At 46.3% G+C, this 26,335-nt stretch overlaps 2 protein-coding genes across 4 annotated transcripts in view; one reads left to right on the forward strand and one right to left on the reverse strand.

The window, feature by feature from the left end:
- LOC119967898 (membrane-associated phosphatidylinositol transfer protein 2) overlaps window positions 1-26,335 on the forward strand; it is a 157,107-nt gene that overhangs the window by 45,903 nt on the left and 84,869 nt on the right. For 2 of the 3 annotated variants that reach the window (XM_038801090.1, XM_038801156.1), the window contains exons 3-4: window positions 6,088-6,195; window positions 11,201-11,268. In XM_038801090.1, the coding sequence (XP_038657018.1) occupies window positions 6,088-6,195; window positions 11,201-11,268 (176 nt within the window). The remainder of the gene's footprint in view (window positions 1-6,087; window positions 6,196-11,200; window positions 11,269-26,335) is intronic. The other variant, XM_038801029.1, reaches the window with a different exon arrangement.
- LOC119968670 (40S ribosomal protein S17-like) lies at window positions 1,803-3,246 on the reverse strand. Its single transcript, XM_038801299.1, has 2 exons — window positions 2,941-3,246; window positions 1,803-1,920 (listed from the first exon to the last, which is right to left on the reverse strand). Exons 1-2 carry the CDS (start codon window positions 3,229-3,231, stop codon window positions 1,810-1,812), a joined length of 402 nt encoding a protein of 133 aa, XP_038657227.1. The 5' UTR covers window positions 3,232-3,246; the 3' UTR covers window positions 1,803-1,809.

The following is a 26,335-nucleotide window of genomic DNA, read 5'->3' on the forward strand; positions in this document are numbered from 1 at the left end:
ACGCTGCTGAGTAAGGTGAGGGCCCATGGTGTTCGAGGTGAGCTACTGGCATGGGTTGAGGATTGGCTGTCTGACAGAAGGCAGAGAGTTGGGATAAAAGGTTCTTTTTCGGAATGGCAGCCGGTGACCAGCGGTGTCCCACAGGGTTCAGTGTTGGGGCCGCAGCTGTTTACCATATATATTAATGATCTGGATGAAGGGACTGGGGGCATTCTAGCGAAGTTTGCCGATGATACGAAGTTAGGTGGTCAGGCAGGTAGTGCTGAGGAAGTGGGGAGGCTGCAGAAGGATCTAGACAATTTGGGAGAGTGGTGCAGGAAATGGCTGATGCAATTCAACGTGAGAAAATGTGAGGTCTTGCACTTTGGAAAAAAGAATCCAAGCATAGACTACTTTCTAAACGGTGAGAAAATTCATAATGCCAAAGTACAAAGGGATCTGGGAGTGCTAGTCGAGGATTCCCTAAAGGTAAACATGCAGGTTGAATCTGTGATTAAGAAAGCGAATGCAATGTTGTCATTTATCTCAAGAGGGTTGGAATATAAAAGCAGCGATGTGCTATTGAGCCTTTATAAGGCTCTGGTTAGGCCCCATTTGGAGTACTGTGTCCGGTTTTGGGCCCCACATCTCAGAAAGGACATACTGGCACTGGAGCGTGTCCAGCGGAGATTCACACGGATGATCCCTGGAATGGCGGGTCTAACATATGATGAACGGCTGAGGATCCTGGGATTGTATTCATTGGAGTTTAGAAGGTTAAGGGGAGATCTAATAGAAACTTACAAGATAATACATGGCTTAGAAAGGGTGGACGCAAAGAAACTGTTTCCGTTAGGCGAGGAGACGAGGACCCGTGGGCACAGCCTTAGAATTAGAGGGGGTAAATTCAGAACAGAAATGCGGAGACATTTCTTCAGCCAGAGAGTGGTGGGCCTGTGGAATTCATTGCCGCGGAGTGCAGTGGAGGCCGGGGCGCTAAATGGCTTCAAGGCAGAGATAGATAAATTCTTGATGTCGCGAGGAATTAAGGGCTACGGGGAGAATGCTGGTAGGTGGAGTTGAAATGCCCATCAGCCATGATTGAATGGCGGAGTGGACTCGATGGGCCGAATGGCCTTACTTCCACTCCTATGTCTTATGGTCTTATCTGACAGAAAGGTCTCCATCCTCATTTTGTCTGTGAATCTTCTGTTGTATTGTGGCCTGTGCCCCATTGCAGAACACCCTTGAATCGGCCCATAATATAATAATCTTTATGTTGTCACAAGTAGGCTTACATTAGCAATGAAGTTACTGTGAAAATCATATCATTGAATCCTCCATCTTTTGTGCCACTGCCAAATGTCCCATCTTTGCCGTGCAAGCGGCTGGAAATTGCTGCGTTCGCAGGAATTTTTTTAAAGCCTCAGACATCTGATGAAAAATTGTGCCTCTTTCTGAGAATCAAACTCCAGTTAAGACCAGGAGCCTGTCCACGTCACAATCCAATCATTTCAAAGCAGGCACTAAACCCAAATAGAATCTCTGAAATCTTGTATAGAATCATAGAATCCCCCCTACATTGCAGAAGGAGGCCATTGAGTCTGTACGTCAGAGGATGAAGCATTACAGATCTCTGCCTCCTAATCACTAACTCAATACCCCAGATCTCTCTGTTTATATAGGCACTCAACAGCATAACAAACCAACCATAAACATTTAACATGTATGGATTTATAAATCTTACACAGATCTATATGATTTTCCAAAAACATTTTTTTTTTACCATTGTCTTTTTTTAACGATAGAACATTGTAGTACAAATAAACTTTAGACTCTTGGACTCCTGAAGGCCATTCCTACCGAAGACTGTGTGACCTGCAGATTGGCCAAGATGCCAAAGTCCAGCAGCTTCAGCATCTCCTTGGTGTCTGGGTCCACCTCAATCATCTCCTTGGTGTCTGGGTCCACCTCAATCATCTCCTTAGTGTCTGGGTCCACCTCAATCATCTCCTTAGTGTCTGGGTCCACCTCAATCATCTCCTTGGTGTCTGGGTCCACCTCAATCATCTCCTTGGTGTCTGGGTCCACCTCAATCATCTCCTTGGTGTCTGGGTCCACCTCAATCATCTCCTTGGTGTCTGGGTCCACCTCAATCATCTCCTTGGTGTCTGGGTCCACCTCAATCATCTCCTTGGTGTCTGGGTCCACCTCAATCATCTCCTTGGTGTCTGGGTCCACCTCAATCATCTCCTTGGTGTCTGGGTCCACCTCAATCATCTCCTTAGTGTATGGGTCCACCTCAATCATCTCCTTGGTGTCTGGGTCCACCTCAATCATCTCCTTGGTGTCTGGGTCCACCTCAATCATCTCCTTGGTGTCTGGGTCCACCTCAATCATCTCCTTGGTGTCTGGGTCCACCTCAATCATCTCCTTGGTGTCTGGGTCCACCTCAATCATCTCCTTGGTGTCTGGGTCCACCTCAATCATCTCCTTGGTGTCTGGGTCCACCTCAATCATCTCCTTGGTGTCTGGGTCCACCTCAATCATCTCCTTGGTGTCTGGGTCCACCTCAATCATCTCCTTGGTGTCTGGGTCCACCTCAATCATCTCCTTGGTGTCTGGGTCCACCTCAATCATCTCCTTGGTGTCTGGGTCCACCTCAATCATCTCCTTGGTGTCTGGGTCCACCTCAATCATCTCCTTGGTGTCTGGGTCCACCTCAATCGTCTCCTTGGTGTCTGGGTCCACCTCAATCGTCTCCTTGGTGTCTGGGTCCACCTCAATCATCTCCTTGGTGTCTGGGTCCACCTCAATCATCTCCTTAGTGTATGGGTCCACCTCAATCATCTCCTTGGTGTCTGGGTCCACCTCAATCATCTCCTTGGTGTCTGGGTCCACCTCAATCATCTCCTTGGTGTCTGGGTCCACCTCAATCATCTCCTTGGTGTCTGGGTCCACCTCAATCATCTCCTGATCCAGAGCAGAAACCTCTGGGACATAGTTATCCCTCCCCTCCCACTCGTCTTCCTGCAGTTTGATGGAGATGCCTCTGACAGGCCCTCGCTGAATTTGCTTCTTTAAGTGTGTCACATACCCTGCAATTCTGTTGCGAAGTTTCTTGCTGGGGATGATGGAAATCTCCTCGCAGACCCTCTTGTTGGTGTGGAAGTCATTGCTGAGGCAGGTGGAATACTTTTCGATGATCACTTGGGCGGCTTTCTTGACTGTCTTAGTCCTGACACGACCCATCTTGGATGCCGACCCAGAAAAGACTTTTCCCAAAAACATTTGACAAAGTACCATCCCTCCACCATAAGGTCAGAAATGGGGATGTTTGTGCATTATTGCACAATCATCGAATCATAGAATTTACAGTGCAGAAGGCGACCATTCGGCCCATTGAGTGTGCACAAGCCTCTGGGAAGAGCACCTAACTTAAGCCCCCACCTCTGCAATACAGCAACCCCAACTCACCTTTTTGAGACTAAGGGGCAATTTAGCATGGCCAATCCACCTAACCTGCACATCTTTCGACTGTGGGAAGAAACCGGAGCACCCGGAGGAAACCCAAGCAGACACGGGGAAAAAGTGCAAACTCCACACAGACAGTGACCCAAGCCGGGAATTGAACCCGGGTCCCTGGAGCTGGGAGGCAGCAGTGCTAACCACTGTGCCACCGTGCCGCCCCTAAATGTTCAGCACCATTCGTGACTCCTCAGATATGGAAGCAGTCCCTGGCCATATGCAGCAAGACCTGCCCAACTTTTAGGCTTGGGATGATAGGTGGCAAGCAACATTTGTGCCACACAAGTGTCAGGCATAGACCATCTCCAACCAGAGAGGATCCAACCATCTCTCCATGATATCCAGTGGCATTACCATCACCGAAATCCCTCACCTTCAACATTTTGGGCGTTACCATTGATCAAAGATTGAATTGAAAGAGCCGTATAAGTACTGTGGCTACAAGAGCAGGTCAGAGGCTGCGAATTGTTCAGAGAGTAACTAACCTCCTGATTTCTCAAAGCCTGTCCCCGCTTGGGTCACTGTCTGTGCGGAGTCTGCATGTTCTCCTCGTGTCTGCGTGGGTTTCCTCCGGGTGCTCCGGTTTCCTCCCACAAGTCCTGAAAGACGTGCAGGTGAATAGGACATTCTGAATTCTCCCTCTGTGTACCCGAACAGGCGCCGGAATGTGGCGACTCGGGGATTTTCACAGTAACTTCATTGCAGTGTTAATGTAAGCCTATTTCTGACAGTAATAAAGACTTATTATCTACAAGGCACAAATCAGAAGTGTAATGGAATACTCTCCACTTGCCTGGATGAGTACCGCTCCAGCAACACGCAAGAAGCTCAACACCATCCAGGACAAAGCAACCCGTGGGATTGGCACCACATCCATCACCTTCAACATTCACTCCCTCCTTCACCATCGGCGCAGTGGCAGCACTGTGGGTGTACCATCTACAGATGCACAGCAGCAACTTTTCATCGCTCCTGTCACAGTACTTTCCACATTCGTGACCTCTACCACCAAGAAGGGGCTGTTTAGCACAGGGCTAAATCGCTGGCTTTGAAAGCAGACCAAGGCAGGCCAGCAGCACGGTTCAATTCCCGTAACAGCCTCCCCGAACAGGCACCGGAATGTGGTGACTAGGGGCTTTTCACAGTAACTTCATTTGAAGCCTACTCGTGACAATAAGTGATTTTCATTTCATTTTCATCAGTAGATTCATGGAAAGACCGTAATCTACAAGCTCCCCTCCTAGCCCCACACCTGAATGCTGGCTCAGCCATTAATGCCTCCACCCTGTGAAAGAATAAAGAAAAAATACTAGTTAACAAAATTAAGGCCCATGGAATGGGCAGTGTCACCTTGAATTGAGAATTGGTTGAAAGACAGGAAACAATGCGCCCCGGTAAATAGTTGTTTTTGACACCGGAGATGGTGTTTTCCAAGCTTCGCTGCTTTTCCTGATGTGTATAAATGACTTGGATATCGGAATACAGAGTAAAATTTCAAAATTTTCCAAACTTGGAGGTGTGACGATGATGAGAATGATAGCAGTTGATTGAAACTAGACATAGATAGGCTAGCAGAATGGGCAGACGAGTGGCAGATAGAATTTAGTCCTGAAAAAGAGGTGTATTTTGGCTGAAGGGATGGGGAGAGGCAAAAGTGACTAAATGGCCCAGTTCTAAAGGTGCACAGGACAAAGGGACCCAGGGGTTCATGTGCATAGATTTTTGAAGATGCCAGGACACATGAGGAAGTGGTTAGCAAAACATATGGGACCTCGGGCTTCATACAAAAGCAGGGAAGTGACAAACCTTTAATAATAATCTTTATTGTGACAAGTAGGCTTACATTAACACTGCAATCAAGTTACTGTGAAAAAGAACATAAGAACTAGGAGCAGGAGTAGGCCATCTGGCCCTTCGAGCCTGCTCCACAATTCAATGAGATCATGGCTGATCTTTTACGGACTCAGCTCCACTTTCCCATAACACCATAACCCTTTATTCCTTTATTCTTCAAAAAACTATCTATCTTTATCTTGAAAAGCCCCTAGTCGCCACATTCCAGCACCTGTTCGGTTACACAGGGAGAATTCAGAATGTCCAAATGACCTAACAGCACGTCTTTCGGGACTTATGGGAGGAAACCAGAGCACCCGGAGGAAACCCCACAGACACGGGGGAACATGCAGATTCCGCACAGACTATCTTCACTGTCTGAACTCTTAATTATTTTCAGTAATTTACTTATTGTCCAGGACTGTTTCTATCACTGAATATGGGAATTATACCAGTAGAGCAAGGGTTATAAAAAGGGAAGGAAGGACAAGCTAGGAAATCATAGCTTGACGTTGCTCCCAGCAGGCTGACTGAGGGGGATAGTGCATTGGAACTTCATTGTGTCACTGATAATAAGGACTAATGAGCCTCATGTTCCCCCTTACTGTACTTACATGGTCATTTTTTCCATAGAGGTTAAGTATTTTTTGATTTCTCTTTGTGTTTACATGCAAAGAATTCTTGTTGCCTTAGGAAGTGTCAAAATAATTCATATTTGGTTCTCATATTTCTCTTTAATCTTTCCAGAAGGTTTTTCAGACAATGAGGAGATCTTCCCTCAAGAAATCACAAAATGGAATTCAAATGATCTCATTGATAAAATTGAAGCAAGTGGCGAAGCTGACGGAGGCCCGAGTAAGTTCAAAAAGCTTTGGAGACTTTGCAACATTTCAGTTCTGTGATGGTTGAATTGTAAGATTTGTCTCACTCCCCTCTGCTCTTTCCCCGATACGCTGATCATTTCTCCTTTTCAAATATTTATTCAATTTTCTTTTGACAGTTAGTATTGAATCAATTTCCACCCCTCTCTCAGGACGTGCACCCCAGAATTTTTAAATAGCAATCTAAAATATCAACCATGGTTGAATGGCGGAGCACACTCGATGGGTCAAGTGGCCTAATTCTGCTCCTATGTCTTATGGTCTTAAATTTGTGACCTAATTCTTGACCGCTAGTGAACAGTTTCTCCATATCTCTCTTTAGAAGCCCCTAACAATTTTGAACACGGAATAATATAATAGGAGCTGGTTTAGGGGCTGGTTTAGCACACTGGGCTAAATCACTGGCTTTTAAAGCAGACCAAGGCAGGCCAGCAGCACGGTTCGATTCCCGTACCAGCCTCCCCGAACAGGCGGCGGAATGTGGCGACTAGGGGCATTTCATAGTAACTTCATTGAAGCCTACTCGTGACAATAAGCGATTTTCATTTTCATTTTTAATTCAGGAGCAAGAATAGGCCATTCAGCAAGAATTTATTTAAATATATAAAATGGAAGAGACCAAAGTGAACATAGATCCCTAAGAGAATGAGACTGGGAAATAATAATGGGGAACCAGGAAATAGCAGAGGAGATTAAATAAAACGTTTGTGTCAGTCTTCATAGTGGAAGGGACTAATAACGCCCCAAAAATACAGTGGGATTAGAACGCTGGTCCCCAGATTTTATCCTGGTCTCTGGATTAGTAATCCAGTGAGAACGCTACTGCCTCCCCTAAATTAAATCTGAGTAACTGTCGGCCAGTTAGCTTGACATCTGTAATTGGGAAAATGTTGGAGTCCATTTTAAAGGATGTAATAGCAGAGCATTTAGCAGTACTTAATATAATCAAGCAGAGTCAACATGGCTTCATGAAGGGGAAATGGGAGAGAGTTAGGATAAGAGGAGAGTTTTCAGGATGGCAATCTGTAACTAGTGGAGTGCCACAGGGATCAGTGCTGGGGGCACAATGATTCACAATATATATGAATGACTTGGACGAGGGAAGTGAAAGTACTAAAACCGAGGGCGTGATTCACCCAAGGGGAGACAAGATGCCGATGCCGGAGTGAAAACTGGAGTGTTTCACTCCGGCGTCGGAGGCCGCTCCTGGCCCCCTATTCTCCCAGCCTCAGGGGGCTAGGAGCGGCGCCGCTCCAATTACGCGCGCCGGGCCTTGACGCTCGCGTCAAAGCGGCGCCGCGTAAATGACGCGACCGGCGGCACCTAAGTGACGTAACCCGCGCATGCGCGGTTGCCGTCCTCCCCTCCACTGCCCCGCAAGACATGGAGGATTGATCTTGCGGGGCGGCGGAGGGAAAAGAGTGCGTCTTTCAGAGACGCCGGCCCGACGATCGGTGGGCACCGATTGCGGGCCAGACCCCTCCTGAGCACCCCCCTGGTGCTCGATTCTCCCTCCGCCCCCCACAGGCCCCACACGCAGCGGTCCCACGCTGTTCACGCCGGCAGCGACCAGGTGTGGTTGGCGCCGGCGTGAACCGGTTGGATTAGGCAGTCCGCTCGGCCCATCCGGGCCAGAGAATCGCCGCTTGAGCGGAGCGGCGATTCTCCGAGCGGCCTGTCGCAAAACGCGACACGCCATTTCGGGGGGGGGGGTGGGAGAATCGCGTGCGGGTGCCAGGGCGGCATGGCGTGAATCACCTGGCACTCCCGCGATTCTCCCACCCGGCGTGGGGGTCGGAGAATCGCGCCCCTAGTATTTGGATGGCATAAAAATAGGTGGGAAGGTAAGAGGTGAGATATGGGGCTGGTTTAACACAGGGCTAAATTTGAAAGCAGACCAAGGCAGGCCAGCAGCACGAGTTCAATTCCCGTACCAGCCTCCCCGAACAGGCACCGGAATGTGGCGACTAGGGGCTTTTCACAGTAACTTAATTTGAAGCCCACTCGTGACAATAAGCGATTTTCATTTCATTTCACAAAGAGCCTGCAGAGGGATATAAACAGGTTGACTGAGTGGGCAAAAACCCGACAGATGGAATATGGTGTAGGAAGATGTAAAGTTATGCCCTTTGGAGGGAGAATAAAAGCACTGAATATTATTTAAATGGAGAATGTGCTGCGGGATTTGGGGGTCTACATGCATAAATCACAAAAAGCTAGCATGCTAGTTCAACGGGTAATAGGGAAGGCAAATGGAATCTTGGCCTTTATTTCAAAGGAATGGAGCGTAAAAATAGGGAGCCTTGCTAAAACTATACAAGGCATTAGTTAGACCACACCTGGAATACTGGGAACAGTTTGATCCCCTTATCTAAGGAAAGATCGACTGGCATTAGAGGCAGTCCAGAGAAAGTTCAACAGGTTGATACCGGGTATGGAGGGGTTTGATGAGGAGAGGTTGAGTAGGTGGGTCTGTATTCATTGGAGTTGAGAAGAATGAGAGATAATCTTATTGAGACATCGGATTCTCAGGGACTTGACAGGGTAAATGCTGAGAGGCTGTCTCCCCTTGTGGAAGAGTCTAGGACCAGAGGGCAGAATCTCAGAGTCAGGGGTCTCCCATTTAAAAGCAAGGTGAGGAGGAATCCCTTCTCTCTGAGGGTACTGAATCTTTACCGCAGAGGGCTGTAGAGGCTTAGCTGTTAAGTATGTTCAGAGCTGAGAGACAGATTTTTAATCAGGAAGGGAATCGAGTGTTATGGGGACAAGGCCGGGGAAGTGGAGTTTCCACTAAGTGGCAGAGCTTACTCGATGGGCCGAATGGCCTATTTATGCTCCTGCGTCTTGTGGTCTTATGTTCGTAATATCATATTCAGCACTTTGAGCCTGCTCCATCATTCAATAAGATGAGAGCTTATCTGATTGTAGTCTTAATTCCACTTTGCTGCCGATCCCCATTATCCGTGACTCCCTTATTTGATTAAATATCTGGCTAATTCAGCCTTGAATATATTCAGTGAGCCAATCTCCACTGCTTTTTGTGAAAGAGAATTCCACAGACTAATGACCCTCGGAGTGAAGAAGCTTCTGCTCAGCTCAGTCTTAAATGGGAGACTCCTTATTTTTAAACTGTGCCCATGCTTCTAACTTCCTCCATAAGAAATATAATTTGAGAATCCACCCTACCGAGCCCCCTCAGAATCCTGTCTGGTTTGATCAGGTCATCTCAGCTTTTTTTTAAACAGATTGTCATTGAAAATTTTCATTCATAACAAACACAACCTCAACATCAAACAGCCCAGAAAATGAATATCATTTAGTACAATATCGTACAAAAGAAAAAAAAATCTCTCATTGTTCCAAATTCCTCAAAGTCACTCACCACCCTGACTTGGAAATATATCACCGTTCCTTCACTGTCACTGGGACAAAATGCTGGAACTCTCTCTCTAATAGCACAGTGGATGTACCTACACCACATGGATCAATGGGGATGGGCAACAAACGCTGGCTTAGCCAGCGAAGCCCACATCCTGAAAAAATGGATGAAAGGAGAAACAAACTGCACAACCTTTCCTCGTAGGCCAATCATTCCATCCTAGGAATCAGCACAGTGAACCTTCCAAAGTAACACATTTATTAAATATCCCATTAAACCTCTCTGCTCTAAGGAGAACAGTTTTGTGTTCCATAAGCTGCCTCTTACTCCACCATTGCCCTGAAAACCGGACACTTAATAGAATCATAGAATTTACAGTGCAGAAGGAGGCCATTTGGCCCATCGAGTCTGCACCAGCCCTTGGAAAGAGCACCATACCCAAGCCCACACCTCCACCCTATCCCCGTAACCCAGTAACCCCCACTTAACATGTTTTGGACACTAAGGGCAATTTATCACGGCCAATCCACCTAACCTGCACATTGTTGGACTGTGGGAGGAAACCGGAGCACCCGGAGGAAACCCACGCAGACACGGGAGACCGTGCAGACTCCACACAGACAGTGACCCGAGGTTGGAACCCAACCTGGGACCCTGGCACTGTGAAGCAATTGGGCTAACCACTGTGCTACCGTGCTGCCCACTTGCAGGCATAGTGGTGAGCAGCTAGGCGGTGCTTCTTCATGTGGCTATTTGACCTTGAATGGCAGAGACCAAAGCCCATACGCATGAGCTTTCTAGCCAAAATTGTCAGCACATTGTGAATTAGGCTGCTTCCTTGTATGTGGTACCGAGACCAGTTTATCATCCGCCTCTTGTCTCAGCTGAGACTAGCTAGCTCTGTACGCTGACCTGCCTGAACATAAGAGCTCAGCATATCAAGCTTGTTCGGACTGAACAGTAGCCAAGGTGCTTTGCTTCATCCACCACACACTGACCCTTAATACCAGTCGTATTTTCAGAAGCAACATTTGTTGTTGTGAATTGTGATAGAAAATATTTTAATTTCTATGGTGCCTTGAGTGCTGGGCATCCTAAATTATTGTACAGCCAACTAATTACTTTTTGAGTGTAATCACTTGCAATGTAGGAAACATGGCAGCAAATGAATGCTCATCAAGATCACCCAAACAACTGTGTAATGATGATCAGGTGATCTGTTTGGCTGATGTTGGTTGAGGGATAGATATTGGTTCATAAACCAAGAGAAATTCCACTGTTTCTCTTTGAAATTGTGCCGTGGGAACTTTTATGTTCAGTTGAAAGAGCCGCCAGAGCCTCAGTTTCTCAGTGTTGACACCCGTGACGGTGTCAGCCGAGATTGTGTCCAGGTCTCCAGGTGAAGCTTGAATCCACAATTCTCTGACTCGGGCACAAAAGAAAGATCAACTGAGCCAAGTTTTCATGTATAAATACAATGTTAGGAAGCAACAAAACTACTTTTGTAATAATGAGACATTAAAATGTTGCTGACACCAATTCTGTTTCTCTTAAGTTGGAAGTATGAGTGTACTGTTACCGAATCATGTTTCTTCCACAGATGACTTGTATGAAGGACAATTGATGGACTATGTTCCTTCCTGTTCAGAGCAGCTCAATCGTATTGAGGTACGTTGGCACATTTTATTACATGAAAGATGCTGGGCGGTATTCCCCCCGCTGGGTGGGAGAATCGCTGGAGCGCCGCGCGAATCGCGCCACCCCGACACCCGCACGCGATTCTCCCACCCCACCCCCGAAACCAGCGCCGCGCGAATCGCGCCACCCCGACACCCGCACGCGATTCTCCCACCCCACCCCCGAAACCAGCGCCACGCGGAGAATCGCCGCAAACAGCAAGCGGCGATTCTCCGGCCCGGATGGGCTGAGCGGCTGTGCGTAAACGGCCGAGTCCCACCAGCGCCGCGGCCCCAGAATCCCGGCGCCATGTTGGTGAGGGGCCGGAGCGCTCCGCGAGGTCACCGCCCTGCGCTAACAGGCGCCGGCCCAATTGCACATGTGCGGACCCAAGTCTTTTACGCGGGGCTGGGTCTCTGACACCATGCCGAGGCCCCGCCCCTGTAAACTGCGCAACACCCTTACTAGCCCCACGGAGGGGGGAGAATAGGGATCTGGGAACGGGTGCCAACGCTGGAGTAAAACACTCCGGCCTCAGCACTTAGACTGAGAATCCCGCCCAGAGTATAAATGTCAGTTTGGGACTGAAAGGAATGATGATAATCAACTCTGTGTGTAGGAGAAAGATTACCTAGCGGCAAAGTATAGGATAACAACTCAAATTTCTGACTATCATCACGCCAGGAACCATTGCAACATCAAGTCATCTAAAATCCCATTCCTACTGCCGGTAGTGTAAACTTTATATCCCAGCAATATATGTTTCTTTTGTGAAATGTTAGGTTTTCCCTACACCATGCACTATGCATAACTTGTTCTGTTCATGCTATTCCCAAACAAGCTGTGAGGAGATGTGTAAGATTGTCCAAGGATCAATTAAAATTTTGCATGAAATCCGACAATCTCAATAAAGTCACAAGAATAAGTGATTTGAGAAAATGAGGTGCAGCACCACTGCTGTTGGAAAGCTGGCGTGAAGATGCATTGCTGGGACAGGAGCTTTATCCTGCATCTATATTGAAGTCTGATCTCCAAGTACTTGATAATTGAAAAAGGATTGACAAAAATGTTCTGTTGCCCAGGACTGATCAATTCTTGGAAGACCAGATTACCCGGTAAAAAGCATAGATGCAGAGGACAAATTACAATAACCCACTCTATGAAAATGTGACGTTATTCACTTTGGCAGGAAGAATAAAGGAGCTGAATATTATTTAAATGGAGAAAGACTGCAGAAAGCTGCAGCACAGAGGGAGCTGGGGATCCTCCAGGATAGATCACAGAAAGCCACCTTCAGCAGATAATAGGGAAGGCAAATTGTGGCTTTTATTTCTTATTTCAAAGGGAGTGGAGTATGGAAGTAGGGAAGTCCTGATAAAACTATACAGGGAACTAGTTAGACCACATCTGGAATTCTGGGAACAGTTTGGTCCCCTTATCTAAGGAAAGATAGACTGGCATTGGAGGCAGTCCAGAGAAGGTTCACTCGGTTGATCCCGGGTATGGAGGGATTTTTTAATGAGGAGAGGTTGAGTAGGTTGGGCCTGAACTCGGAGTTTAGAAGAATGAGAGGCGACCTTATTGAGACATATCGGATTCTCAAGAGGTTTGGCAGGGTCAATGCTGAGAGGCTGTTTCCCCTTGTGGTAGAGTCTCGGACCAGAGGGCAGAATCTCAGAGTAAGGGGGGCATCCATTTAAGACAGAGATGAGGAGGGATTTTTTTCTCTGAGAGGAGAGTGAATCTGTGAAATTCTTTACCGTGGAGGCCGGGCCGTTCAATATGTTCAAGGCCGAGATAGACAGATTCTTAATCAGTCAGGGAATCGAGGGTTATGGGGATAAGGCGTGCATCTGGAGTTGAGGCTTATCAGATCAGCCATGATCTCATTGAATGGTGGAACAGACTCGATGGGCCGAATGGCCTACTTCTGCTCCTATGTCTCACGGTCTAAAATATTTAGAAGCTTATTATATAGTCAAAACTTTAAACTAATTTGAAATTTATGGAATAATCTCAATTATCTGATTTTGATTCAATGTAAAGTAGAACTTGTTGATAACTTTGAAATTGAAGGAATTCTTCAGCAAATAGTGATTGAAGAAATTTAATTTTCAGCATACAAGAAACCTTTGAAACGAGGCCACCCATTTCAATGTCAATCCTCAACAATCAGCTGTTACTCTGAACAACAAAATTCTCAAATTGCAGTAATATCGAACATAGAACAGTACAGCACAGAACAGGCCCTTCGGCCCTCGATGTTGTGCCGAGCATTGTCCAAGATCAAGCTATCCCACTCCCTGTTATTCTGGTGTGCTCCATGTGCCTACCCAATAACCGCTTGAAAGTTCCTAAAGCGTCCGACTCCACTATCACAGCAGGCAGTCCATTCCACACCCTAACCACTCTCTGAGTAAAGAACCTACCTCGGACATCCCTCCTATATCTCCCACCCTGAACCTTATAGTTATGCCCCCTTGTAACAGCAGTGATCCCTGTGGTACACCGCTGGTAACTGGTCTCCTGTCTGAAAATTTTCCATCCACCACCACCCTCTGTCTTCTATGTGATAGCCAGTTACTTATCCAATTGGCTAAATTTCCCTCTATCCCACACCTCCTTACTTTCTTCATGAGCCGACCATGGGGAACCTTATCAAACGCCTTACTAAAATCCATGTATACGACATCAACTGCTCTACCTTCATCTACACACTTAGTTACCTCCTCAAAGAATTCAATCAAATTGGTGAGGCAAGACTTACCCTTCAAGAATCCGTGTTGACTATCCCGGATTAAGCTGCATCTTTCCAAATGGTCATGAATCCTATCCTTCAGGACTTTTTCCATTAACTTACCGACCGCCGAAGTAAGACTAACTGGCCCATAATTACCAGGGTCATTCCTATTCCCTTTCTTGAACAGAGGAACAACATTCGCCACTCTCCAGTCCTCTGGCACTATCCCCGTGGACAGTGAGGACCCAAAGATCAAAGCCAAAGGCTCTGCAATCTCATCCCTTGCCTCCTAAAGAATCCTTGGATATATCCCATCTGGCCCAGGGGACTTGTCGACCCTCAGGTTTTTCAAAATTGCTAATACATCCTTCCTCAGAACATCTACCACCACCAGCCGCCTCCCCCCAACCCCCCCACCCCACCCCGTATCACACTCTCATCCTCACAAACATGGCCCCTCTCCTTGGTGAACACTGAAGAAAAGTATTCATTCATCGCCTCTCCTATTCTGACTCCATACACAAGTCCCACCTCTGTCCTTGACCGGCCCTACCCTCACCCTGGTCATTCTTTTATTTCTCACATAAGAGTAAAAAGTCTTGGGGTTTTCCTTGATCCGACCCGCCAAGGACCTCTCATGCCTCCTAGCTCTCCAACGCCCTTTTTTTTAGCTTATTCCTTGCTACCTTGTAACCCTCAAGTGACCCAACTGATCCTTGTTTTCTCATCCTTACATACTCTTCCTTTTTCCTCTTGACAAGACATTCAACCTCTTTTATGAACCATGGTTCCCTCACAAGGCCATTTCCTCCCTGCCTGACAGGGACATACCTATCAAGGACACGCAGTATTTGTTCCTTGAACAAGCTCCACCTTTCATTTGTGCCTTTCCCTGACAGTTCCTGTTCCCATCTTATGCTCCCGAATTCTTGCCTAATCGCATCATAATTATCCCTCCCCCAGTTATAAACTTTGCCCTGCCGTATGGCCCTATCCCTCTCCATTGCAATAGTGAAAGACACCGAATTGTGGTCACTATCTCCAAAGTGCTCTCACACAAACAAATCTAACACTTGGCCCGGTTCATTACCCAGTACCAAATCCAATGTGCCCCCCCCCCCAGTTGGTAGGACCCACCAACTGTTCGGGCTTGAGACAATTAACACCTCTTTAACCTGTGATTATCCCTCTCCCTGGATCTGCAATGATTTGATTACCTACAAATGCCAGCATTCCAAGCATTGTCCAGCATCTCTGACTTTGTCTATATTAATGTTTCTGGAACATAATGTTTTGGGCAGCAGGGTAGCATGGTGGTTAGCATAAATGCTTCACAGCTCCAGGGTCCCAGGTACGATTCCCGGCTGGGTCACTGTCTGTGCGGAGTCTGCACGTCCTCCCCGTGTGTGCGTGGGTTTCCTCCGGGTGCTCCGGTTTCCTCCCACAGTCCAAAGATGTGCGGGTTAGGTGGATTGGCCATGCTAAACTGCCCGTAGTGTCCTAATAGTAAGGTTTGGGGGGGGGGGGATTGTTGGGTTACGGGTATAGGGTGGATACGTGGGTTTGAGTAGGGTGATCATTGCTCGGCACAACATCGAGGGCAGAAGGGCCTGTTCTGTGCTGTACTGTTCTATGTTCTATGTTCTATACCTCTCCATTCACCTAAGGAAGGAGCTGCGCTCCAAAAGCTCGTGTTTGAATCAAACCTGTTGGACTTTAACCTGATGTTGTAAGACTTCTTACTGTTTAAGATTGTTTTATCTATAAAGATTGACTTGTCAACATCATTAATACAAAATGTTGGTAGCTGCTGCCCTGTGCTCTCTGTGGGGATGCTCAAGTGCAGGTGCTAGAGGAGATCCATCCTCGGCATCAGAAAATGCTGCCGGTTCTTGATACGCCTTCTGGCCAGCACCATACATGCCATGACCCCTATGGGGATAAAGATTGGCTGCAACTCTACTAACCTCCTTCCATAACAGCCCACCTGTAGAAAAAGTGCTTATTTTCTACGCATTATATTATCCAATATCTTAAATTTGGGGATTTCACAAAAGGAACGTAAATGGGAGCTGGAATATCCTCAACCATTCCGAGATCATGGCTGATCTACCTCAATTCTATTTTCCCACCCTATCCCCTTATCCCTTGATTCCTTTAGGAAATAGGACTGCTTGTATTTTTTAGAGTCCATAATCATTGAAACATAAATCTGTTAATTGTAATAAAATTTGCTTTTTTTTTAGTAATTTACCATGCAAGTTTCAAGATTTCAATGTTAAAATCACAATTTCTGAGAGTAGTGGATGAACGTTTAATGTTAAACATCAGAGCTTCTGCCCAAAACCAAGGAGTAGGATACTAGCATGCTAAAATCCAAGGTATTTGATTCTGGACTGAGATTGACACGGAGATGTATACAGGCAGTCCTCGGCTTAACGACGTTCGAGTTACAACAAACAGCACCCAGAACGTTTAGAAATTGACACCCTGTTTTGACTTTACAACACTGGTTTCAACTTTACGATGCCCACCAGCAAACTTGGTCTTTACCAATTGTTATGTTCCACCTTTTACAACTGCAGGAAGGACAAATTACTGCTCAGAGAGAGTGTAGAAGTGTGTCTGAAAGTGTAGGCACTATTACCTCATGGGAAATATACTACTGTAAAGCAATTATACTGAAGCAGAATCTCAAAAGAAATTTCAGTGAAAATGGGGTATTGCGCCTTGCTTCAGGAACCAATCACATTCATAACATTATTCCTCTGGGAAAACCGGATCTGACTAACGTTTCGACTGACAACACGGATTTCAGGAGCCAATTGTGTCGTAAGTCCGAGGACTGCCTGACACGATTTTGAAAATGATATTGTTATTGAAGTCCTTGTGTAGAAAAGTGCTGCAGAGTCCAGCACTCCCGTTGTTGCCAGTTTCCATGTGTGAAGCGTAGAATTATCTAAAACAACGTTTACCCGTTTGCAGAAATGTGTTTCCATTGATGTTGCTGACAGAAATTAAATTCTGGCTTGTTGTGGGCTCACAAGCTTTACTCATCCACCACATCACCACAAAAGGGATTTTTCAGTTAATTAGTGCATTAATCACATAGTTTTGTATTGTGTACAACAATTCAAAATGCTGCCATGGAACAGCATTTGTTGTGCAGGTTTCTATCAATTTCATGGCCTACATGTTGCAATTTGACAGAGAATGGCTTAGCCTTTCTGGCACCCTTTGTTGAAATTATGTACTTTCTGCAAGAACACTCCATGCGGTTTTCTGAAGTCTCCTGACTGGCCTGTATTCTCATGCAGATACACAGCCCTGTCAAAAATATGAGTGTCAGTACCTGTATACCAAAGATTACAATTACAAGTATTCCAACAGTAAGTAACATTAAAGCTGTAGTTTGGTGTCCTTACTGCTTCCTAAATGTATTGACTTGAGCAATATACTAACTTAGCTAGATAATTAAACCTGCTGCTACAAGCAAAAAATAAACTTTTACTGCATGCAAGCAGAATTTAACCTGTTGGTTGATATTTGTGACGTTTTTCTCCGTCCCTTCCCCTCCTCTGGCCTAATCGTTTCCCCAGAATACAGTGCCACAAGCAGTTATCATCCTCCAGCACTCTGCACAGATTTGAGTTGGTGGGTATGAGCAGACTGTCTATCTGGAGCAGGCATCACAGCAAGCTCAGCCCTGGCCATACATGCAAGGGTTATTAGATAGGAGTAGGAACCTTGATCTTCACATTTCCATCCCAACCCATGTGTGGGGGCCAATTATCACCTTCCTATTCCCTCCCTTGCTGACAGCAGCTTGCCTTACATACTGAACCAGACATTCCTGTCGGCATACTCCTCAGATGGTGATATTACCTCAGAATCATTTCTGAGCTATATCAATTAGGCTGCAGATTTTTATTTTAATGGGGTACTTGCAAGAGATAATGGGGAAAATTCAGTCTATTTTCAGTTAGGCGCGAGAGAAATTTCCAGGAAGCTGGTAAAAGTGATCTAAACTACACCGAGTTAGGAAGGTTATGTGTGAGCTGAACCCCTAATTGTCTTTTCAATGTTCTTTCGTCGTCATAATTTGCAGATTTGCCAGATAAGTAAGCAAATGCCTTGTTGAAATAACTTCTTTCATACCCAATTGTGTTATGTAAGTCTAAAAAATGTATTCCATACTCTTATTTTGAGCATATGATAATCTAATATTGACTGCAAAGATTTTACTGGAAAGCAATCTTTGTCATCAATCAATTTGTGTTGCTTTCATAGCATTCCAGTGAATCCAATATAATTCAATTATCTCCACCTATGAAATATGTCCCACGTTGTCAACATGATGGTTTGGTAAAGGTTTTTTTTGTTCTGTATTGCTCTATGTTGCTTCTATGAGATTTGTAACATAATATTGGAAGAGAATAACAGACCAAACGATTGTATTATTCTCTCATTTGGTATCTCTGTCCTGTTCTGCCTGGTTTTCGGCAGTGTCCTAATAAAGTAGTTTCCTTCAGGACGGGGCACAGTATGAGGTACAGTACAAGGCAGTGAACATCTCCACAATCACCAGCCAGAGAAATCAGACCTCCATCAGACCCAACTCACCTTACAACCTGTCAAAGACTGACTAAGCTAATTAATTGCACCATTAGCTGGTGATTATGAGTGCAATTTACCAGAAAAGTTTCTAAGTTAATTTGTTTTAAAAAAAATAATTTTTATTGAAATTTTTTACAGAAAATATAACAAACAATATCAAGCAACAATAAAACAACATAATAAGTATAACACCCCCAGGACCGTAGCAACGCATATATCGCCCCCCCCCCCCCCCCCCCGGGTTGCTGCTGCTGCTGACCCAGTACCCTATCGCTGAGCCAGAAAGTCGAGGAAAGGATGCCACCGCCTAAAGAACCCTTGTACCGACCCTCTCAGGGCGAATTTGACCTTCTCTAGCTTAATGAAGCCCGCCATGTCATTGATCCAGGTCTCCACGCTTGGGGGCCTTGCGTCCTTCCACTGTAACATGATCCTTCGCCGGGCTACTAGGGACGCAAAGGCCAGCACACCGGCCTCTCTCGCCTCCTGCACTCCCGGCTCCACCACAACCCCAAAAATCGCGAGTCCCCAGCCTGGCTTGACCCTGGATCCCACCACCCTCGACACCGTCCTCGCCACCCCCTTCCAGAACTCCTCCAGTGCCGGCCATGCCCAGAACACGTGGGCATGGTTCGCTGGACTCCCCGAGCACCTGACACACCTGTCTTCACCCCCAAAGAACCTACTCATCCTAGACCCGGACATGTGGGCCTGGTGCAGCACCTTGAATTGGATGAGGCTAAGCCGCGCACATGAGGAGGAAGAGTTAACCCTCTCCAGGGCATCAGCCCATGTCCCATCTTTGATCTGTTCCCTCAGTTCCCCCTCCCACTTAGCCTTTAGCTCCTCTACTGACGCCTCCTCCACCTCCTGCATAACCTTGTAGATATCAGATATCTTCCCCTCTCCGACCCAGACCCCCGAAAGCACCCTATCACTCAGCCTCCTCGCGGGAAGCAAAGGGAATCCCTCCACCTGCCGCCTAGCAAACGCCTTTACCTGCAGATACCTGAACATGTTCCCCGAGGGGAGCTCAAATTTCTCCTCCAACTCCCCCAGGCTCGCAAACCTCCCATCAATGAACAGGTCCCTCAGCTGTCTGATGCCCGCTCTGTGCCAACTCTGGAACCCCCCATCAATGTTCCCCGGGACGAACCAATGGTTTTCCCTTAGCGGAGCCTCCATCGAGCCCCCCACTTCCCCCTCTATGTCACCTCTACTGCCCCCAAATTTTGAGGGTAGCCGCCACCACTGGACTCGTGGTATACCTCGTAGGAGGGAGCGGCCACGGCGCCGTTACCAGGGCCCCCAGTCTTGTGCCTCCACAGGACGCCATCTCCAACCGTTTCCATGTTTCCCCCTCCCCCTCCACCGCCCACTTGCACACCATCGACACATTGGCCGCCCAGTAATACCCCGAGAGATTGGGTAACGCCAGCCCCCCACCATCTCTACCCCACTCCAAGAAGACCCTCTTCACCCTCGGGGTCCCATGCGCCCAAACAAAGCTCATGATCCTGCTAGTCACCCTCTAAGTTAATTTGTGGTGGGTTTTTCGGGAAGTTCCACGCTGGCTCTGCTGGTGAGTTCTTCACCAATATTCAATAACACCTAGTCACTTTTTTAGGCCCTGGGGAGTTTCCCACTGGTTTAACCCAAACTTCGAACTTTTTTTAACTACTGGGGAGCTGAACTCGAGATCGGGCCATTTTAAAGGGTGCCCTAATCTCTAAGTAAGCTTGTGCCCCCTTATGGGCAATGTCACCCCCCCACACACATAGGCATTACCCTCACACCCCCCCCAAGTGAGGACACCCTGCTATGAGTTCCCTGAGGAACCCATATTTTCAGTTAGGTTTTCAGCCCTCCCCACGCCCCTTACAGGCAACCCCCTTCCAGGACCCCCACCCCCATACTACCAGAGGCCCCTCCTTACCTGCCCTTCACTGCCCCACCCTTCATAACGTGAGGCGTTGTGGCTGTCGGAAAGCCTGCGGGGTGCTTCACCCGGATTACCGGCCGCGTTGCATTCCTATTGGGGCACGATGTGGCTAGTGGATCGCACCCTATGGGAACAAAGTCTCATAGCGCATACGTTTAGCCACGTGTTTGCTGGCACTCGCAGCGCAGAGAAACACAAGATTATACAGCGCCACTCGTGTTAAATAAGGGGCATCAGCGGGAACACGTAGCCAAGGCCACACATAGCCCTGTTTTCTACAGCGAGGAGCTCCACTTGCCAGAACTCCTCAGTGTAGAGAGATTTCAGAGGCCCTGCATGCAGCACCCCTCCCCAATCCCAAACGCTCGAGGGGAGGGTCAATCCTGGCTCCCCTTGCCGTTCCTTCTGGTTCCCGTTTGTGGGGAGCAGGGCTGAACAGCGCTCACCCGAGGTCTCTGAGACAAAAGGGATGAATCTCTTGGTAATTTGGTGCAGTGAGGTAATTCGGTGCAGAGTGTGAGGAGGTGCTCTTTAACCCTGGTAAGTGACTGGTAAGTAGTCTCTCTTTTTCTTTTCATTGTCTAATTTATTTATTTTTATTTTGAAATTGTAGTTGTTTAAGTTTACCTAGGGTTTAAGACATGGCAGGAGATCCCAGACCCGTGTCATGCTCCTCGTGTGCGATGTGGGAACTCAGGGACATGTCCACTGTCCCTGGCTCCTTCACGTGCAAGAAGTGTGTTCAGTTGCAGCTCTTGTTAGACCGCTTGACGGCTCTGGAGCTGCGGATGGACTCACTTTGGAGCATCCGCGATGCTGAGGAGGTCGTGGATAGCACGTTTAGCGAGTTGGTCACACCGCAGGTGAAGGTTACTGAGGGAGATAGAAAATGGGTGACCAAAAGAAAGAGCAAGAGTAGGAAGGCAGTGCAGGTGTCCCCTGCGGTCATCTCCCTGCAAAACAGATATACCGCTTTGGATACTGTTGAGGGAGATGGCTCACCAGGGGAAGGCAGCAGCAGCCAGGTTCATGGCACCGTGGCTGGCTCTGCTGCACAGCAGGGCAGGATGAAAAATGGCAGGGCTATAGTGATAGGGGACTCGATCGTAAGGGGAATAGACAGGCGGTTCTGTGGACGCAATCGAGACTCCAGGATGGTATGTTGCCTCCCTGGTGCAAGGGTCAAGGATGTCTCGGAGCGGCTGCAGGACATTCTGGGGGGGGAGGGTGAACAGCCAGCTGTCGTGGTGCACATAGGCACCAACGATATAGGTAAAAAACGGGATGAGGTCCTACAAGCGGAATTCAGGGAGTTAGGAGTTAAACTAAAAAGTAGGACCTCAAAGGTAGTAATCTCAGGATTGCTACCAGTGCCACGAGCTAGTCAGAGTAGGAATGTCAGGATAGATAGGATGAATGCGTGGCTCGAGAGATGGTGCAAGAGGGAGGGATTCAAATTCCTGGGGCATTGGGACCGGTTCTGGGGGAGGTGGGACCAGTACAAACCGGACGGTCTGCACTTGGGCAGGACTGGAACCGATGTCCTGGGGGGGTGTTTTCTAGAGCTGTTGGGGAGGGTTTAAACTAATGTGGCAGGGGGATGGGAACCAATGCAGGAAGTTGGAAGGTAGTAAAACAGGGACAGAAACAAAAGGAAGTAAGGGGAAAAGTGCAAGGCAGAGAAGACATATTCAGAAATCCATAAGGGCGACAGTACAAGGTACAGTGACTGAGGGGAGCACAGTGAATAGGCCCAGTAATAACAAAAGGAATAAAACTGGAGATGTTAAGATTCAAATCAGAGGTAAAAAAACCAACATAAGTGTACTTTACCTGAATGCTCGTAGTATTCGGAATAAAGTAAATGAGTTGGTGGCACAAATCATCGTGAATGACTATGATTTAGTGGCCATTACTGAAACATGGTTAAAGGATGGTCACGACTGGGAGTTAAATATCCGAGGGTATCAAACTATTCGGAAGGACAGAGTGGATGGTAAGGGAGGTGGTATTGCTCTGTTATTTAAGGATGACATCCGGGCAATAGTAAGGGATGACATCGGTGCTATGGAGGATAAGGTTGAATCCATTTGGGTGGAAATCAGGAATAGTAAGGCGAAAAAGTCACTGATAGGAGTAGTCTATCGGCCACCAAATAGTAACGAGATGGTGGGGCAGGCAATAAACAAAGAAATAACTGATGCATGTAGAAATGGTACAGCAGTTATCATGGGGGATTTTAATCTACATGTCGATTGGTTTAACCAGGTCGGTCAAGGCAACCGTGAGGAGGAGTTTATAGAATGTATCCGTGATAGTTTCCTAGAACAGTATGTAATGGAACCTACGAGGGAACAAGCGGTCCTAGATCTTGTCCTGTGTAATGAGACAGGATTGATTCATGATCTCATAGTTAGGGATCCTCTCGGAAGGAGCGATCACAATATGGTGGAATTTAAAATACAGATGGAGGGTGAGAAAGTAAAATCAAATACTAGTGTTTTGTGTTTAAACAAAGGTGATTACAAGGGGATGAGAGAAGAACTAGCTAAGGTAGACTGGGAGCTAAGACTTTATGGTGGAACAGTTGAGGAACAGTGGAGAACCTTCCAAGCGATTTTTCACAGTGCTCAGCAAAGGTTTATACCAACAAAAAGGAAGGACGGAAGAAAGAGGGAAAATCGACCGTGGATATCTAAGGAAATAAGGGAGAGTATCAAATTGAAGGAAAAAGCATATAAAGTGGCAAAGATTGCTGGGAGATTAGAGGACTGGGAAATCTTTAGGGGGCAACAGAAAGCTACTAAAAAAGCTATAAAGAAGAGTAAGATAGAGTATGAGAGTAAACTTGCTCAGAATATAAAAACAGATAGTAAAAGTTTTTACAAATATGTAAGACAAAAAAGAGTGGCTAAGGTAAATATTGGTCCTTTAGAGGATGAGAAGGGAGTTTTAATAATGGGAAATGAGGAAATGGCTGAGGAACTGAACAGGTTTTTTGGGTCGGTCTTCACAGTGGAAGACACAAATAACATGCCAGCGACTGATAGAAATGAGGCTATGACAGGTGAGGACCTTGAGAGGATTGTTATCACTAAGGAGGGAGTGATGGGCAAGCTAATGGGGCTAAAGGTAGACAAGTCTCCTGGCCCTGATGGAATGCATCCCAGAGTGCTAAAAGAGATGGCTAGGGAAATTGCAGATGCACTAGTGATAATTTACCGAAATTCACTAGACTCTGGGGTGGTCCCGGTGGATTGGAAATTAGCAAACGTGATGCCACTGTTTAAAAAAGGAGGTAGGCAGAAAGCAGGAAATTATAGGCCAGTGAGCTTAACTTCGGTAATAGGGAAGATGCTGGAATCTATCATCAAGGAAGAAATAGCGAGGCATCTGGATCGAAATTGTCCCATTGGGCAGACGCAGCATGGGTTCGTAAAAGGCAGGTCATGCCTAACTAATTTAGTGGAATTTTTTGAGGACATTACCAGTGCAGTAGATAACGGGGAGGCGATGGATGTGGTATATCTGGATTTCCAGAAAGCCTTTGACAAGGTGCCACACAAAAGGTTGCTGCATAAGATAAAGATGCATGGCATTAAGGGTAAAGTAGTAGCATGGATAGAGGATTGGTTAATTAATAGAAAGCAAAGAGTTGGGATAAATGGGTGTTTCTCTGGTTGGCAATCAGTAGCTAGTGGTGTCCCTCAGGGATCCGTGTTGGGCCCACAATTGTTCACAATTTACATAGATGATTTGGAGTTGGGGACCAAGGGCAATGTGTCCAAGTTTGCAGATGACACTAAGATGAGTGGTAAAGCGAAAAGTGCAGAGGATACTGGAAGTCTGCAGAGGGATTTGGATAGGTTAAGTGAATGGGCTCGGGTCTGGCAGATGGAATACAATGTTGACAAATGTGAGGTTATCCATTTTGGTAGGAATAACAGCAAACGGGATTATTATTTAAACAATAAAATATTAAAGCATGCCGCTGTTCAGAGAGACTTGGGTGTGCTAGTGCATGAGTCACAGAAGGTTGGTTTACAAGTGCAACAGGTGATTAAGAAGGCAAATGGAATTTTGTCCTTCATTGCTAGAGGGATGGAGTTTAAGACTAGGGAGGTTATGTTGCAATTGTATAAGGTGGTAGTGCGGCCACACCTGGAGTATTGTGTTCAGTTTTGGTCTCCTTACTTGAGAAAGGACGTACTGGCGCTGGAGGGTGTGCAGAGGAGATTCACTAGGTAAATCTAGATTTAGGACTGAGTTTAGGAGGAACTTCTTCACCCAAAGGGTTGTGAATCTATGGAATTCCTTGCCCAGTGAAGCAGTTGAGGCACCTTCATTACATGTTTTTAAGGTAAAGATAGATCGTTTTTTGAAGAATAAAGGGATTAAGGGTTATGGTGTTCGGGCCGGAAAGTGGAGCTGAGTCCACAAAAGATCAGCCATGATCTAATTGAATGGCGGAGCAGGCTCGAGGGGCCAGATGGCCTACTCCTGCTCCTAGTTCTTATGTTCTTATGTGTCGGGTACCTCGGGAATTTGCACATCAAAGTGAGCCTAGCTGTTTCGCTTTAATGTGCAGATTTCCTAAAAGTGATCCCACCCACAATGGGCTGGATTTACATCACACCGTAGATCCCAGGAGCATGGTTCCCGCAGATTCCCGTACCAGCCTCCCCGGACAGGCGCCGGAATGTGGCGACTAGGGGCTTTTCACAGTAACTTCATTGAAGCCTACCCGTGACAATAAGTGATTTGCATTTTCATTTTCATTTCATTTCATGGTCTCCTGGCTTTTATCAGCAATGCTGCACCGCAGATCGTGTTGGATGGTGCCTATGTGTGTGGAGCAAGCTGCTTATGTATCTCTTATTCCTTTGCCCTCCCTAGCTTAATAATTCATTAAAACACGGCCTTATGTATCAGAAGTTTGTTTTATAATTATTTTACAATTTTAATTGAAAAGTTGTATTACAATTTAAAGTAATAATGTCACATGTCAAAAGAACCATTTCTGTACTTATTCTGGAAACCTATCTTTAAAATCCTATGTATCTATTGTTAAGTTTAATGACTTTTCGAATTTATTTATATACTGTAATAATTTTGAGAGAAATTTACACCAAGCGATTTTATTTATGGCTAGACTTCAAAATATGGCAGAGAACCTAATGAAAAATCATTTGAGTGATATGTCTCTGATTATATTAATCCGGAGCCTCAGTGTGCAAGAAGTATTTGTTAAGCTTGGAATATATAACAACGTGTAGGCTTTTAATTGGTGTGTTTAGCTTGGTTTCTTGCTCAATCATTTTTTGTCATGTGTTTGTGACGAGGATTTGTGAAGTTGTATGATTGGGTATGTCAACTTAACCATCATGATTATACAGCCAACAATTAAAGCCCTTTTGTTCTTCATCCTCATGTGTGACTCAGATGTTAAACCCAATCAGGAGTTTGGAAGCTGCAGCTTTAAACTAATGTTTTGAAATTATATGGTTTAAGGTGAGGCTTTGGCAAGTGTGGATTTGTCTAACAATTGCCTGAAAATCATGTTCGAATTTTTAGTTATTTAGTTTCAACAAGGCCTAAAAGGGATTAAACAATTTCAAATTCTTGGCATGGGTTGAGCTGCTGATATGTACCAGAATGCTGACCCTTTCAAATAATTTCTGTCATCCACCATCTTGGATCTGTTGTTAAACAGATTTCAATTTAGAGCCTTAACTCTATTAATGCTCCTTTATTAAAAT

This window comes from Scyliorhinus canicula, chromosome 1, assembly GCF_902713615.1.
Source record: "Scyliorhinus canicula chromosome 1, sScyCan1.1, whole genome shotgun sequence".
NCBI classification, from domain to species: domain Eukaryota; kingdom Metazoa; phylum Chordata; class Chondrichthyes; order Carcharhiniformes; family Scyliorhinidae; genus Scyliorhinus; species Scyliorhinus canicula.

Excerpts from the sequence above, each read along its gene's own strand:
- LOC119968670 (XM_038801299.1), bottom strand. The coding sequence starts at position 3,231 with ATGGGTCGTGTCAGGACTAAGACAGTCAAGAAAGCCGCCCAAGTGATC. Across the intron at positions 1,921-2,940 it reads TGGATCAGGAGATGATTGAG|GTGGACCCAGACACCAAGGA; the intron begins GTGGACCCAGAC and ends GAGATGATTGAG.